Source organism: Schistocerca nitens, chromosome 2 (genome assembly GCF_023898315.1).
Source record: "Schistocerca nitens isolate TAMUIC-IGC-003100 chromosome 2, iqSchNite1.1, whole genome shotgun sequence".
NCBI lineage: Eukaryota > Metazoa > Arthropoda > Insecta > Orthoptera > Acrididae > Schistocerca > Schistocerca nitens.
In genome coordinates, this window is record NC_064615.1 from 530,493,069 (window position 1) to 530,508,906 (window position 15,838).

The 15,838-nt window shown below is 45.5% G+C and overlaps 1 protein-coding gene across 1 annotated transcript in view; it reads left to right on the plus strand.

Annotated features, from left to right (window-relative positions):
* LOC126235137 (leucine-rich repeat-containing protein 15-like) overlaps positions 1-15,838 on the plus strand; it is a 273,873-nt gene that overhangs the window by 228,565 nt on the left and 29,470 nt on the right. The window contains exons 6-7 of the mRNA XM_049943870.1: positions 8,929-9,224; positions 13,700-13,832. Of these exons, the coding sequence (XP_049799827.1) occupies positions 8,929-9,224; positions 13,700-13,832 (429 nt within the window). The remainder of the gene's footprint in view (positions 1-8,928; positions 9,225-13,699; positions 13,833-15,838) is intronic.

A 15,838-nucleotide genomic window follows, 5' to 3' on the forward strand; every position in this document is an offset into this window, starting at 1 on the left:
TACATATTAATACGCGGATCGGCGGAAGCAGAATTTGGCCCGTCTCTAAGACAGCGCCATCTCGTAGTGCGGAAACGGACGACCGCTGCGCCTGCGCTGTTGTGCTTAGCGGGGCGCGCTCTATTGGGAAAGTCGCGCTGACTACGCGGAACTATGTACACAACAGTAACCTGCACAGTTCTCTCGACTTCTATGGATGTTATTTCATACTGTCCTATCACCTTGTCCCCTTCATCAATAGTTGGCACATCCTCCTCTCCTCAGCAATTCTGGAGGAACCTACTTGTTTCCTATCTTACCTGTCCACCTAACTTTCAGCATGCTTCTACAGCATGCGATGCTTCTATTGACTCCATTTAATGATGTGTCGAGTTATGGCACATCTGATCACTGACGCGACTTCCGACAGTCTCGTGTGTTTACCTCTTACTTACCAAAAATAAAAGCCAATAACGCAGCACTGATTCATCGTGTCTTAGGACGCACCAGCACCGTATTTTTTACACTTCGTCGTTGGTTGTTCCAGTAGGCGCTGATTACCGATGTAGCTATGTTTCAGTTACAGCACCGACTCCATGCGAAGTATGGAAAGCGGTCGTTCATTAAAGGCCATATGCCGGCCTTCTTGTCAGACAATGAGGCGCATTCTCTCTTTCAGAGAGACAAGCGATTCGCCAGCATACCTCCGGCACCGAACGAGAAGCTCCCTGGCGACCTGCATTTGCTTTCAGGAGCACTTGATGCGAAGCCGCCGACGAACAATTAATAAATATGCTTACTCGCGTTTCCTTCGCCTCGCCGCACTAAACACAGCTTAACCAATTATCGTTCTGTTCCTAGCTCTGAAATTTACTACTTTTAATGAACTCGACTAATAGTAAACAAACAGCTTCTTACACTGTCACTCCGTCTGCAAAATGGAATGCATTGGTACAGCGTATTTATACCTCGACCGCTAAAAAACGAACTGACACTGCAGGAAATGTTAGACCACCACAACACATGTAGTTTACAGAAAATGTAATTATTGCTAATGACATTAATGCAGTTGCGTAGTGTAAAAATATTCAAAGAGTATGGAACAAATGTTTTATTTTTCCAGTGCGCTTTCTGCAAATTTTCTCTGTGTAATCGCGTGGGTTACTGGGGACGTCATTAGTCAACTGTGACCGAACTGTTATCTCTTCGTACATCCATATTGAAATTGGATGATGTTGGGACATCAGCTGGTATAATTTTTATTAAAAATGAAACTCCTCCAGCCGTACTTAAGATTTCATATCTATATGGCTACTGGTTTCGACGTTGCGTCAACGCCATCTTCGGGCCCGTACACTTTGATGATATCAATTGTGTGTGGCTGAGTACTAGAAGTTCGCGGTGAGACCAATACGTGCAGTAACTAGTGACACTGGTTACTGCCCGCCTTCTCCATGTGGAGCACGTATTGGTCTCACCACAGACTTCTAGTACTCAGCCACACACAATTGTTATCATCAAAGTGTACGGGCGTGAAGATGTCGTTGACTCAGTGTCGAAACTAGTAGCCAAATAAATATGAAATCTTAAGTACAGCTGGAGGAGTTTCATTTTTAATAAAAATGAGAACTATTATCTAGTCTCCTAAGAAGTAATCGCGAAGTTACTGCCCAGATATGTCACAAGCTTCAAGGCATATTCCAGCTACGTGACATCTGTCTATCCAAAGAATTTAGACTCTTCAGTCGCTCATCAAGTAATATTTGGACCTATCCTGCCAGCTGCTTCTCAAAAATCTGTCTTTTAGTAAAAATTTGCCACCATCATTAACCTCTGGAACGGATTTATCAGAACGGAGCAACTCGGTTACTGTCATGTAATGGATGCAAGCTAGGATTGTTATTAGACGCGCCTGTCAATGTTAATAATGAGTGAGTAACGGAATGTAGTCGTACCCGTTGTTTTCTAAGCACACAGGACACCAGTATATTTCTACAGTCGTGTTCAGGATGACTTTCTTATTTTACAGAAGCCGTTCAGTGGTCATTGACATGGCAACCAGATCCTTTGCAGTGGAAATCCAGATAAAATTATGGTTTTACTGGTAGTGGTGGCTTCTGAGCAGCGCAGTCTCTCTCCAGGTGTACATGGCGCCTCACAGGCATATTTCTCTTGGCTGCCTGTCTATGACGTCACGGAAGCAAACCACTGACTCCCTTCCGCCACCCAACATCGTATCTCTTTTAATTCATATTAAGTCTTTCGTTTGGTCTTGGATGCTCTAATAAATTTAGTGTCAGTTTTTCTTAATCTAAGATAACCTATAACTTCTTGAACCCTTCCACCGAAGATATGTGGAATAAAATGATTTTATGATCACACTGAAATTTGAGGCTACAGTGTTTTGGTAGCAGATGCTTCAGTCACTCAAGTTCACCCATGTCCTCTGGCAGTTGTTTCTCTGACCATATGTGGGCATGAAAACGTTGTCGAAATTTCGGCGACTGGTGACAAAGGCTTGCACACTGCTCTTTTCTTCGATTATATTTCACCACCCATAGAATACTATAAGCATCACTTCTAAAATGCTTTGATTCCAAACAGTCAGCGGTTCATGTCCATACAAAGTTGTGCTCTAGAACTGCCTAAATGTATTCCTCAAGTTAAGGCATAATTTTGATACTAGACCTACTTTAGCCAAGAATACCATCTTGGCCTGTGCTCGTCTGCCTTTTATACCATTGTCACGATAGTAAAATATATAAGAAAATGATTGTTCTAATACAGGATAGGAAAAATAAAACTTGACCGGAAAGTATTTTCAAAAGAACTGATTCTGTACTTGCTCTTGTTAATGGACATCACAAAAGAGGCTAAAAATTGTCATCATCCACGTCGATGGAGCACTGTGTTCGATTTATGACGCTGTGAGACAAGAGCAGCATCTCTGCTTGAAATATAGCGAGAATAGCGCTATTGAAGTACATCTCACCCTTTCATTTGCCACACCGGGAGAAAGTTCAGGCTAATGGCGTGGCCAGGAGACTGCGCTATCTCTGCTGATTGTCCTCTTTACTACGAAGACCTCATGCGTTGGTGGTCCCTCTTGCTGAAAATATCGGTACATTCGTTTTTTCTTCTGGGTTGATTAAACAGCTCGTGCTGTTTTCTGATACTCGAACTCTTTTCGAATACGTAAAGTTTTTAGTCACTACAGAGTCGGTTTCGCATCATTTTGTCACCACGTTTTGCATTAGAGACTTTGTTGGAGATTTTGCTAGTACACCTCCTGTTTCACACTCTTGTGAAAACAGTTCCGTACACGTTTCGCACGAACTGTGCTTGGCGTAACACTCGAGAAAAAATCATGCACTGTTTCAGCGTGAGCGTAATTTTGTGCTGCATTCAACTGCTCGCTAAACGCGTCTGAAACTCTTACTCACTGAAATGTAGTTACACAGAAAACTACTCGGGCCAAAGTGCGCTTGAGATGCACGTCCGGGAAAACGCGACAGGTGCAATGGTATCACGGCTTCCGAGATTTTCTGTGACGGGCATGTCTCCTGTTCATTAACAAGGGTCTTTCCTGCGTCAGTGTTACGAATACATTGCCTAAAAGAAAGGTAGAGCACCCAGAAGGGTAGGACGATACAAAATGACACTTCACGGCTTGAGAGGGTACGTTATGTTATTTCAGTAATTACAGACTCACGTCAAACTTGAAAAGTATTTGACAGCATGACTTTGCACCCGCTGTGCCTGGATTGGAGGGGTGCAATATAGCCCTTGTATCATATTCTCAGGCAACCTGGCCCACATTTGTTGATATCGTGGATGGTGGCACTGGGGTGGAGTTGACATCAGAGCTGTTCCCACACATGTTGTAACCGGGACAATTCTGGGGAGTTTGCTAGCCATGGGAGTACAGCAACATCATGCAGACAATGCTGTGTGTGGACGAACATTGTCCAGCTGGAAAGTGGTACCACGATACTATCGCATGAGACATAATGCATGAGGGTGCACGGGTCCGTGATGTACCACTGTGCCATCAGAACTCTCTGAGTCACTACCATTTACAATTCGAAGTCACACCAGATGGCTCCCAACACCGTGACGCCAATTATAATAACAATGACCCTCTCGAAATCACTGAAAGAATGGGAGCTTTCCCACATCTCCGTTATACTAGTCGACGATGGTTGTCCTGCGTGGCGCAGGACCACGATTTATCGCCAAACGTAGTGTGAAACCATTCATCACTACTACACGCTTCACTGTCATAGCAGCACTCCAAATGTTGTGTTAAGGGCAGGCTACTCATATCGCGGTACTTCCCTAGTCCAACTGCTGACAGTCTCCGATTAACGTTGCCCGATGACACAGAATGTTGCATCCCTTGTTTTCGAATGGCAGACGCAGGTATAAAGATTGCACGACGGGCTTGATACGCATTGCTTTGATCTTTCCTTGTGGAGGTCAGACGCATCCGACTGACGGAGAATGTACCGTCTTTCACGTTTCTATGCAGTCCAACATCGGAGCCGTTGTCACATGCGGATCCCCCAAAGATCTGGATACTACACCAGTCGACCGAACAGAGATACACAAACTCTGTTAGGTGCTGATAATTCTGTGTCATGCGAGTGCCATCCATCTCTTTTCCCTTCACAACGATCACTCAGCATCTGACGCTGTTCATGCCTCTTATGTACATTAGAAGGTCTGGTAACAAAACTAAACACCAACAACACCACTGCGTTCCGATGACCGTTCTATGAGTCACAGAGAATTGCCACTCTAATAACTTACCTACGCGCTGATGGTGTGCACGTGTACAATGTTACGTTCCCGTCCCACAATATCTTCTGGGTGCTTCAATAGTTTTTCAAGTACTGTATTTCCCGAACCAGTTTTATTTTCCCTCCCTGTAATCTTGTTGGAAATACAGGATCTTCGAACTAAAAATTTGTGTCCTTTTCCAATAAAAAGGCAATAATCGGGCAATATCGGACCTTGATTTTTCTTGGGAAATCCTGTTACCTGCTAAGATATACAAGTAAGTTTTAAAACTCTAACTCACATACACACTGTTGTGGTTGGCAGGAGAGCCAACACCGTTTTACTAGAGGAGGCCGAAATGCACGAGTTTTAGCTCACGCAGGCTGGCGTGAGGTCTGGAACAGGACAAGGAAATTAGAATTTAGAAAAATGGACGTAGCTGGTGGAATACTTAACTTTAATCTATTAATGATGAACGTCGGTCTTGACGGTACATGATTCACAATATCAATAGTAACTGATAATGGCGCCTTGGTAGGTCGTAGCAAATGACGTAGCTGAAGGCTAGGCTAAACTATCGTCTCGGCAAATGAGAACGTAAATAGGCAGTGAACCATCGCTAGCAAAGTTGGCTGTACAACTGGGGCGAGTGCTAGGAAGTCTCTCTAGACCTGCCGTGTGGCGGCGCTCGGTCTGCAATTACTGATAGTGGCGGCACACGCGTCCGACGTATACAAACTGACCGCGGCCGATTTAAAGGCTACCACCTAGGAAGTGTGGTGTCTGGCGGTGACACCATATTCCTCCCCCGCAAATCGGCGTACGGTTGTGCCATAAGGCTTCCGCCCACCGTGCGGAGGACCCCATGTTGACGTATGCGACGAGGTTGGGAGCCTAACAACAGGCGAGGCTGTGCCACCCGCACCCTGCCATTCGGACCGCGGGGAGCTAGGAAACGCCTGAAAACCTGCTCCAGGGTGCACGCCAACATGCGGTGTAAGCGATGCGCCCGCAGAGAGACAGGAGGGGCCGAAGGGTCGACCTCCGTCGGGCCGGGGCACCCGACGGGCGAAGACGACATATGGTCCGGAGCGGGCAAGAGTTCCATGTCGGAGGACAACTGGTCACGGGAAGCGATCGGCGGCGCGTGACCCAGGGAGGCGCCCGGCGGTTGCAGCGACGCGTCCACTGTGGGCGTCGCCGGCGGGAGAACAGGCGGCGGCGGCGGCGCGTCGCCATGGGGCAAAATGGAAGGCAGCGTCGGTAACACCTGGGGCTGAAGCGAGCCAGTAGATGGGTCCCCAGGGCGCTGACCGGACGGCACCGTCGCTGAAAGCAGACGGCGAGCTGCAGATCCCATCCTCGTCGCCTGTGTTGAGGTTGGCAGGAGAACCAACACCGTTTTACTAGAGGAGGCCGAAATGCACGCGTTTTAGCTCACGCAGGCTGGCGTGAGGTCTGGAACAGGACAAGGAAATTAGAATTTAGAAAAATGGACGTAGCTGGTGGAATACTTAACTTTAATCCATTAATGATGAACGTCGGTCTTGACGGTACATGATTCACAATATCAATAGTAACTGACAATGGCGCCTCGCTAGGTCGTAGCAAATGACGTAGCTGAAGGCTATGCTAAACCATCTCGGCAAATGAGAACGTAAGTAGGCAGTGAACCATCGATAGCAAAGTCGGCTGTACAACTGGGGCGAGTGCTAGGAAGTCTCTCTAGACCTGCCGTGTGGCGACGCTCGGTCTGCAATCACTGATAGTGGCGACACGCGGGTCTGACGTATACTAACGGACCCAGCCGATTTAAAGGCTACCACCTAGCAAGTGTGGTGTCTGGCGGTGACACCACACACACTTCCACCAATTTCTCTCTTCTACGTTTCAGACAACTCAGAGGCTCTCCTGCATACGTTACGGGTCTAGCACTCCTGGACGTAACTTGTAAGGGAGAGCTATGAGACGTATATGGGTAGCTATGTCTGTGACACCGTTGCCCATGGAAGGCAAGGTACTGCGTGTCCCACACACTGTTACTGTCAGGAAGTTTCAAAGCAGTGTTTATTGCATTAAAGAGTGAATAATGTACTATTAAAATCAGGACTGCTAACCATGGATAACGTCAAGTGACTGACGGGTAGAATCGACATGATATTGTAATCACTGACCTGCTTCTTCAACTACGGAGGATATGGCCAAGCATCAGGATGCACCCCGCACGCCCATGGGTGGTGTGAGTTCGAGACGTAACGGTGCTATACGTTATACGAAACATGCTGCACCGACCGAACCCCAATGTCTGGACATCAGCAGCAACAAAACCCCCGCATATGACAACAGCACATCCTGCCTTCAGCTGCCATCTACACACCTTTTATGGACGTGCGACGTGGAGCAAGTGATAGGCTAATGTAGACCCACCGTAATATGTTTCACATAAGGGAGTTGTCCAAATACAACCTCTTCCTCCATACTGATGGTGCTGGGAAAAGTTTAATAGGTTAGTGGCACATTAGTTCGTTTCACAAGAGTTCTCTACGTTCCGTAACAAATTTATACAGCTCAAACTCCTTTCTAAGACACCCATATTAATACGGGCTGTTGTCTACACGAGAAGCAATTCACGTAAATCCAGGCGATCTTACAGATGGAGAATACTGCACTGGGATACGTTATGAAACGGATGATCGATTTCTGGGTTGACGACTCGCACAAGTCACTTCTTATCCCATCGTATCTCACACTTGCTCGATTGCAGACAAGTCCAGAGGTCTTGCTGGACTGAGAAGTTGCTGCACGTCTTGTAGAGCACTTTGAATTTCATGGTCAGTGTGGGGGCAAGCATTTCTGCACATACCGAGTGCTGGTTAGCGTCCCCTCTAGATACACCAAAGGTGAACGAGAGTAGTTAACTTATCACACAACAGACCATAAGGCATGGCATGGGGACAGTCTGTCTTGGACGAATACATTCTAAGAGACAGTGCTGACTGGGTCTACGTTGATCATCACTTGCGTGCAGGCAGAGTCTGCTTTCTTCGTTGAAGACCGTGGCGCCATTCCATTTCCCAAGTAATCCTCTGACAGCATCGGCCGAGCCTTGAACGTAGATGCTGTGGCGTGAATGGAAAATAGGCTAGAGCTGTGCGTGCCCATAGTCCTGCTTGTAATCGTTTCGCAAGAGTTCGTGTTGACCCTTCTGGGCTCACAAGCCCCCTTATCTATGCTGCCATAACTGTAAGGTCTGCCACTGCTGCCCTTACAACACGACGATCCTGACGGTCGTTTGTGCTGTGTGGATGTCCAGAACCTAGTCCACGGGTGTGAGAATGTTCACGTGATCACTGATAGCAGCATCGTTGTACAACTGACGGATCACGTTTAACTCGTATGGCAGCTCTCCGAAAGGACCTTTCTGCCACTCGGAAGGCTACAGTTTGACACCTTTCAAACTCGCTCATTTGGCCATAGGCAGCATGAGGGTGTCTTGATGGTACGGTTGCCTGGTGGTTTCACACGTTTGCTCCACACTGAGCCTTCTGGCTGTGAGCATGCCCTATTAAAGAGTAAACACATTTGCGCTCTAGTAGCTATGAAAATACAGTACCTGTTGATGGACAACGTTTGTACTATTATCAGTGCATCTACTATCCCCCAGGTGGCATATTCGTCATCGCCTCGAAATCGACATAATCATTCCAGATGGACTCATTCTTTTTCCGGCAGTGTAATTCAACAAATACTCCAAATAAGCTCTCTCCCGCTTCTATTAGCGCATGGTATTTGAGGTTGTTTTCCAGGTTGACAGACCGCGTGTCTAATAGGCCTGTCAAATTGTCCGTTTCGTCACCCCCTACACTATTGTGGACGTTGCACGCGTCCATCGTTTACAACCTGCAGGACCGAGCGAGGTGGCGCAGTGGTTAGACACTGGACTCGCATTCGGGAGGACGACGGTTCAATCCCGCGTCCGGCCATCCTGATTTAGGTTTTCCGTGATTTCCCTAAATCGCTCCAGGCAAATGCCGGGATGGTTCCTTTCAAAGGGCACGGCCGACTTCCTTCCCTAATCCTTCCCCAAACCAACCAACCAACAACAAACTGCAGAGGTAAGTAGTCTTAGACGTCAGGCGTGTCTGACGGCGTTCCCGCGCTGTGCAGAGGCTGCGCGTGCTGCGCTGCCGCGGCTGCGCGCTGTCCAACATGAACACCATGGTGTACCGCCTGCTGCCCGACCTGACGCTGCTCGACCTGGGCGACAACGAGTTCAAGTACGTGGCGGCCGACGAGTTCAGCGACCTGCGGCGCCTGCGCACGCTGCTGCTCGACGGCAACCAGCTGCCGGTCGTGCTCGAGAACAGCTTCCAGCAGCAGCACGACCTCGAACACCTGTCGCTCGCGCGCAACCGCCTCGCCAAGGTCACCGCTCAGGCGTTCCACGGGCTCTCCACCCTCAGGTAAGTGCTACAGCACGAAATCCCTCCTACCGTGACCGCACTGGTGCGTTATAATGGATCTACACACGTTCTAGTGGATCTACACCATTCTGAGCTCAACGCAGGTAACATCACGAGGTGCTTAGGTGGCTCCTTGTAAAGCCACTAAGTCGCCTCGTTCGTATCGGCAGTGGTAAAACAATATCACTCGATGCTGAAATTGAACTCACACCGTAGTTTCCTTCTACTTGTCGTGCTAGTTTGTAACATGTAGCTCCAGACCAACCAGAAGGATTTTATTGATATTTGGTGCTTATCTTAGATTTATTGAAATCTTGGAGTAATTTGAAAACTTTGTTACCCCCAACGATTGCTGTGAGAAAACTCGTTTGAAATAATTTAAAAAGGAATGAATAATAATTATTTCATTTTTATTTATTCACATTAGCGATTAAGCGATGCAGTGCAGCTGAACGTAATTTCTTTTGTATGAATTGACCATCAACAAAACACACGTTAAAATGAAATATACCCTTTAGTGAAATGTGTATGTGATAGGATTAATGTATATTTTTTATTCAGTACTCTGGCAAACACCAACCTTTTATTTTAAGTGACACGGTTTTTGATAAAAGAAAGACATCTTTTCCACCCAACTCTTATTTTAAAATACAGGGTGATTCAAAAAGAATACCACAACTTTAAAAATGTGTATTTAATGAAAGAAACATAATATAACCTTCAGTTATACATCATTACAAAGAGTATTTAAAAAGGTTTTTTTTCACTCAAAAGCAAGTTCAGAGATGTTCAATATGGCCCCCTCCAGACACACGAGCAATATCAACCCGATACTCCAACTCGTTCCACACTCTCTGTAGCATATCAGGCGTAACAGTTTGGATAGCTGCTGTTATTTCTCGTTTCAAATCATCAATGGTGGCTGGGAGAGGTGGCCGAAACACCATATCCTTAACATACCCCCATAAGAAAAAATCGCAGGGGGTAAGATCAGGGCTTCTTGGAGGCCAGTGATGAAGTGCTCTGTCACGGGCTGCCTGGCGGCCGATCCATCGCCTCGGGTAGTTGACGTTCAGGTTTCATAACCAACCTTTTTCGTAGGACTCTCCATACAGTTGACTGTGGAATTTGCAGCTCTCTGCTAGCTCTGCGAGTCGATTTTCCTGGGCTGCGAACAAATGCTTGCTGGATGCGTGCTACATTTTCATCACTCGTTCTCGGCCGTCCAGAACTTTTCCCTTTGCACAAACACCCATTCTCTGTAAACTGTATATACCAACGTTTAATACACCACCTATCAGGAGGTTTAACACCATACTTCGTTCGAAATGCACGCTGAACAACTGTCGTCGATTCACTTCTGCCGTACTCAATAACACAAAAAGCTTTCTGTTGAGCGGTCGCCATCTTAGCATGAACTGACGCTGACGCCTAGTCAACAGCGCCTCAAGCGAACAAATGTACAACTAAATGAAACTTTATAGCTCCCTTAATTCGCCGACAGATAGTGCTTAGCTCTGCCTTTTGTCGTTGCAGAGTTTTAAATACCTAAAGTTGTGGTATTCTTTTTGAATCACCCTGTACATATACATCTTGGAACTGCGAACAGATGTATGTATGAGTAGTATATGGATAAGTATTCTAACGCTATTCCTAAATGTGCGTGGTATGCCAGTGCTGTTTCTTATACCATACAAAGATCATGTATTCACATCTAATGGTCACTTCAGAATGACCAACACTCGAAACTAGGTTTATTGTTGTGTCATCCGGCTTCTGATTTCTCTGATGCGCACCTTAATGAGTTCCTCTCCTGCTCTAACCCCTTCCTCTCAGAGCAGCAGTTGTACACAAAGTCCTCAGTGAAATTGACCAAAAAAGTGAAGTACGTAGAAGTCAAAGGGAAAACGTAACGAAACTTCACGAGTTAAGAGAGTATGTCACATTATTTTCGTCATTACAAAACTGAGACATGTTTCGAAGATCTGTGCAGGGTGAGGCCTCTTATCAGTATGCCGTTGCGCCCCATCTAACCTGCATGTAACTGCTTATTCGGTAGGGAAGGGGATCACAAAGCTGTTGTCCCGCCCACCTGGACCACGTCTCTTATTTCTGATACCCTGATTACAGACATTGGGACGGAGTTCACGTTCGAGATGGGCCCGCACGTGTTCCACTGTGGAGCGATCTGGGGATTTTGCTGACCACATACGTACCTCAGAACCAAGGATACCGTTCATAGAGACATATGGCATGTGTGGACGCTCACCAGTCCAAACTCAGCCGTTTATATTGAGGCGTTAACAGCAGACTACACCTAGGACGGTAATTCTCTAGTTCAGCTGTTGCTAGACTCAGACCAATGTTGCGGGAGCACACAATATGATGCAAGAAGTCCATTATTTGTTCTCGGATGGAAGGCGCAGATGTGAATGGTTTACGAAGTACTTAGTGGACAATACAGCTATCTTCCCTAGCGGTGTTCGGATGTGCTCCACTGGAACCTTGAGGACGAGAACGCATACCCTCATCTTCCCTCCCAGTCCAACATCCAATCACTGTAACATCCTAATGTCCCACAAATCTGACAACTGCGTGATTCGACCAGCCGGCCAAATGGAGAACAACATTAAAAACCCTTTCATACTTCATCAGGTACTCACAACGCTCCAACATCTCTCTGTCCTTCACAGCCATCAGAAAACGTATGATGCTGTTCACGGCCCTTGTATACACTACCAGGGATGGTAACATCACAAACCATGAACAAATTAATACACCATAGCGACCGTTCTACCTATCACAGAGAATTGTAACTCAAATCAGTTATTTTGAATAAAAACACCGCTTCAGTTGTATGGTTACATTATTTCAAAATCACGACTGGTTTCGTGGAGTACTTTTGATGTTAAACTTTTCTCCCGATTCTTAGAATTTTACTGCAATCTGTAAATCATGTTGCATCCCACTGAGTCGCGGCGCTGCTTCGTACACCACGTGTCTGATTCACTGGAACATGGCTTCTTTTCTACATTTGTTTATAGTGGGCACAACTTTATTTTTAAAATGTAATGTAATTCTAGGAATCTAAGGAAAAGTTTAATATCAAATGTGCAACAGCATCGTGTTGTAATTATCACCTGATTAGGTATCTACCCTTACCAAACCGGTAGTGCTTTTGAAGTAAAGTAACCATACAGATGCAGTGGTGTTTTTATTCAACATGAAGTTTTTCGTTTGCGAATGCCACTTAAATAAACTTTTGTTTTCTAATCACTTTATTTTGTCAGTGTTCGTTCCTTCGCCAATTTTCAAGAAACCGTCTCATCCCTTACCTGATCAGATCCTCAAATTTTCAACATCATTCTATGGCACCACATCTCAAACGCTTCGATTATGTGCTGTTCCCGTTTTCCCACTGTCCATGATTCGCTGCCATACAATGCTGTGGTCCAGATGAACATTAACAGAAATTTTTTGTTCGAATTAAGGCGATTGGTTGATACTGGTGGGCTTATTTTGGCCAGGGGTATCGTCTTTACTGTGAAAATCTTCTTTTCGTATCCTCTTGCTTGGTTCGTCACTAGCTAGTATGACTTAATAAAGTATTTATTTTGAAGAATAGCAGACGGGTGGAAACTTAAGTACTTTAAAATTACCGAGGCTGCAGAGCTCAGACAGAAGATGTAAATATTACTGTTACAATAATCCTTCTTGTTGCCCTTTGAGAGGCTATAAATTATCTAAGAGTTTTGTTTCGATGATGCTTAGCCACAGTCATGCAGTATTTTTTGAAAGGATACACCGCCATCTGACTATAAATTTTCGTGTATTTCCTGTGTACCATCTAGATTTCGGCTTTCACGTCAGTATCGACTACAATGGTGTTAGACCATTAACGTCATATTGCTGTGTACTGTGCAGGATGATAATACACACTTCAACGCTTTTGCTTAACATGATATAAATGGTCAAATTAACGTCTTGTAGGAATGCAGCACATTATCGAATAAGCGCACCGTGTCTGGGAAAGACGATGTTCTTGAGTCTTGTTTTTATCTGCTTTGGGCTGACTTCTCCAGGCATCAAATGCTTGTACGATAATGTGCTGCATCCCTACAAGACGTTAATTTGACCATTCATATTATGTTAATCAAATGTGAAGTGTGTATTGTCATCCGCCACAGTACACAGCAAAATGACGTTAATGGTCTAAGAACATTGTACTCGATAATGGCGCGAAAGGTGAAAACTACACTGAAGACAAAGAAATATACAAAAATATACTGTCGGATGGTGGTGTATTCTTTCAAAAAAAAAAAAATCTATGATTTATTGCAGATTCCTGAGATTTCGTCAGTTGTGTTCATGAACTTTTTCAAATGTGAAATCGGTACTGGTATGAGCCACTGGTGAGAAGCAGTTCACAACAATCACCATTAGGTCCTCGGCATATTGTGTGCTGCGTGTTTCAGGAGCCTCGACTTGGGCTGGAACAAGCTGGACCGTCTGGAGCCCGCGTCGTTCGTGCCGCTGACGCAGTCCCTGAGGGAGCTGGACATAGCGGGCAACGCGCTCTCCGAGGAGAACGTGCACTACGTGCTGCAGGTGAGTCCGCAGGGGCGCGACAACTGCGGCAGCAAAGCTGCGAACAAAGGCAGCGAGTCGGGCGGGAAGGCGGCTACTGGGACGCCTCTGGCAGCTCTGGGAAAACCTTTATTCATCAGCCTGAGGGATTTGGCGCACTGGTTTATGCACCTGTAATACCAGGAGTGGCTTCGGATGCTGTGCTGAAGATTTAGGCATACCGTGATTTATCTAAATCAGTGATTCCTACCTTTTTTGGAGAGGAGGACAGTTAACCCATTGAGAAAGGCGGAGATCAAATTAAATTTTGTAAGGGATAAAAACAAAACTCCACCATTATCATTTAGTGCTGACTGCTAACGTTTGAAGAAAGTATTATCTACTGTCCCTATTTTGTAAGATTACAATTTTATTAGAACATCATCTTCATCCTAATCATCGCAACAAGCAGCATCCACTGCTGGACAAAAATCTCTTCGAGGCCTTTCCATGAATTATGCTTTCAACGATGAACACACATGCTGCCCTTTCATGTTTTCTAGTGTGATCTACGATCATGTACACTATCTGATCAAAAGTGTCCAGACAATTATCAATGGATGTCTAACCTTTACGTTTAGCACAACACGATTTCTGTGGGGGCGCTTCCAATGGTATTTCCAAATGTCTGGGGAGGAATTTCAGCCCATACTTCCTCAAGAATCGAAACCAGAGAAGATAGCGATGTAGGACGCTGAGGTCCAGAGTGATTTCGACACTCTAACGCATGCCAGAGTTGCTTCATAGGGTTCAGTCGGGACTCTTTGCAGGCTAGTCCATTTCAGGAAAGTTATTGTCCACAAACCGTTGGGGCAAAGATGCTGCTTTACGACACGATGCGTTGTCATAGTACAGTCATCGTGTCCCAAATGTTCGTCTACTGTACACAGTACTGAACGGTATAAATATCTTCGTATCCTTCCGTATTTAGCGTTTCCTTGAGCGCAATAAGCGAATCACACCACAAGAGAACCCATACCATAGCAAAAGGTCCTGTGTACATCACTGTTGGCACTACACGTGAACACAGCTAATGTTCCCCAGGGTTCGTTAAACCCAAACCCTTCCATCGGACTTCCACAGGACATAACGAGGTCCATCACTCGTAATTACTCGTTTCTAGTAATCCAGTGTCCAATGACGTCGTTCTTTACACCTCTTCAAGAGTCACTGAGACCTGACTACAGGAATGTGTAGTTTGCAAGGAGCTGCTGGACTATTATACCTGATTATTTTTAACTACGTGCGCAAAGTCACTGTGCTGGCCGGACAGCTGGTAGCACAGTGCAACCCACGAATGATTCCTTCTGCTGATTTCATGCAATTTTCTACTAATAGCTGCCGCAGTGCTCGACGGTGCCTGTCACTCAGTACATGAGACCTTCCTTCGGGTTTCCACTTGACAACTATATCACCAACAGCTGTCTTGGGTAGATTTAGAAGGATTGAAACGTCCTTGATGGATCTGGTACACAGGTGACATTGGATGACTTGTCTACTTTCGAAGTCAGTGACTTCTAAGTTAACCATTTGTTTGTTGCTGCTGCTTTACTGGCGGAACAATATTCCCCTCCTAGTATTATATTGGAGTGATCTAACTCCAGTGATAACGAGAGGGTACCCGTACATTACATGAGCATGTCTAGACACGATACTTTATATTTACTGGACGGTCGTTTCATTTTATTTATTTGTTTAATTTTTTAATCACGCTGAATGCAACAAAAGATTTCGTCGGTTGATTTCCTCTCTTTCTCTACCTGCTAGTTAACTAGTTTCTATGGAGCATTTTGCACGCTAGATCGTAGTAATGAAGAACGAGTCATTTTACATTCACAAGTTAATCTCTGCGTACATCTCTGCACTCCTCACTGAGCAACCCTAAATTTAGAATGGTGTTGGTGTGGAAAATCGATGATTCATTTGATTTAAACGTGTGTTAACTGCCGTTTCAAAAACTCATTCATTTTGTCGAACGAACTCCACAA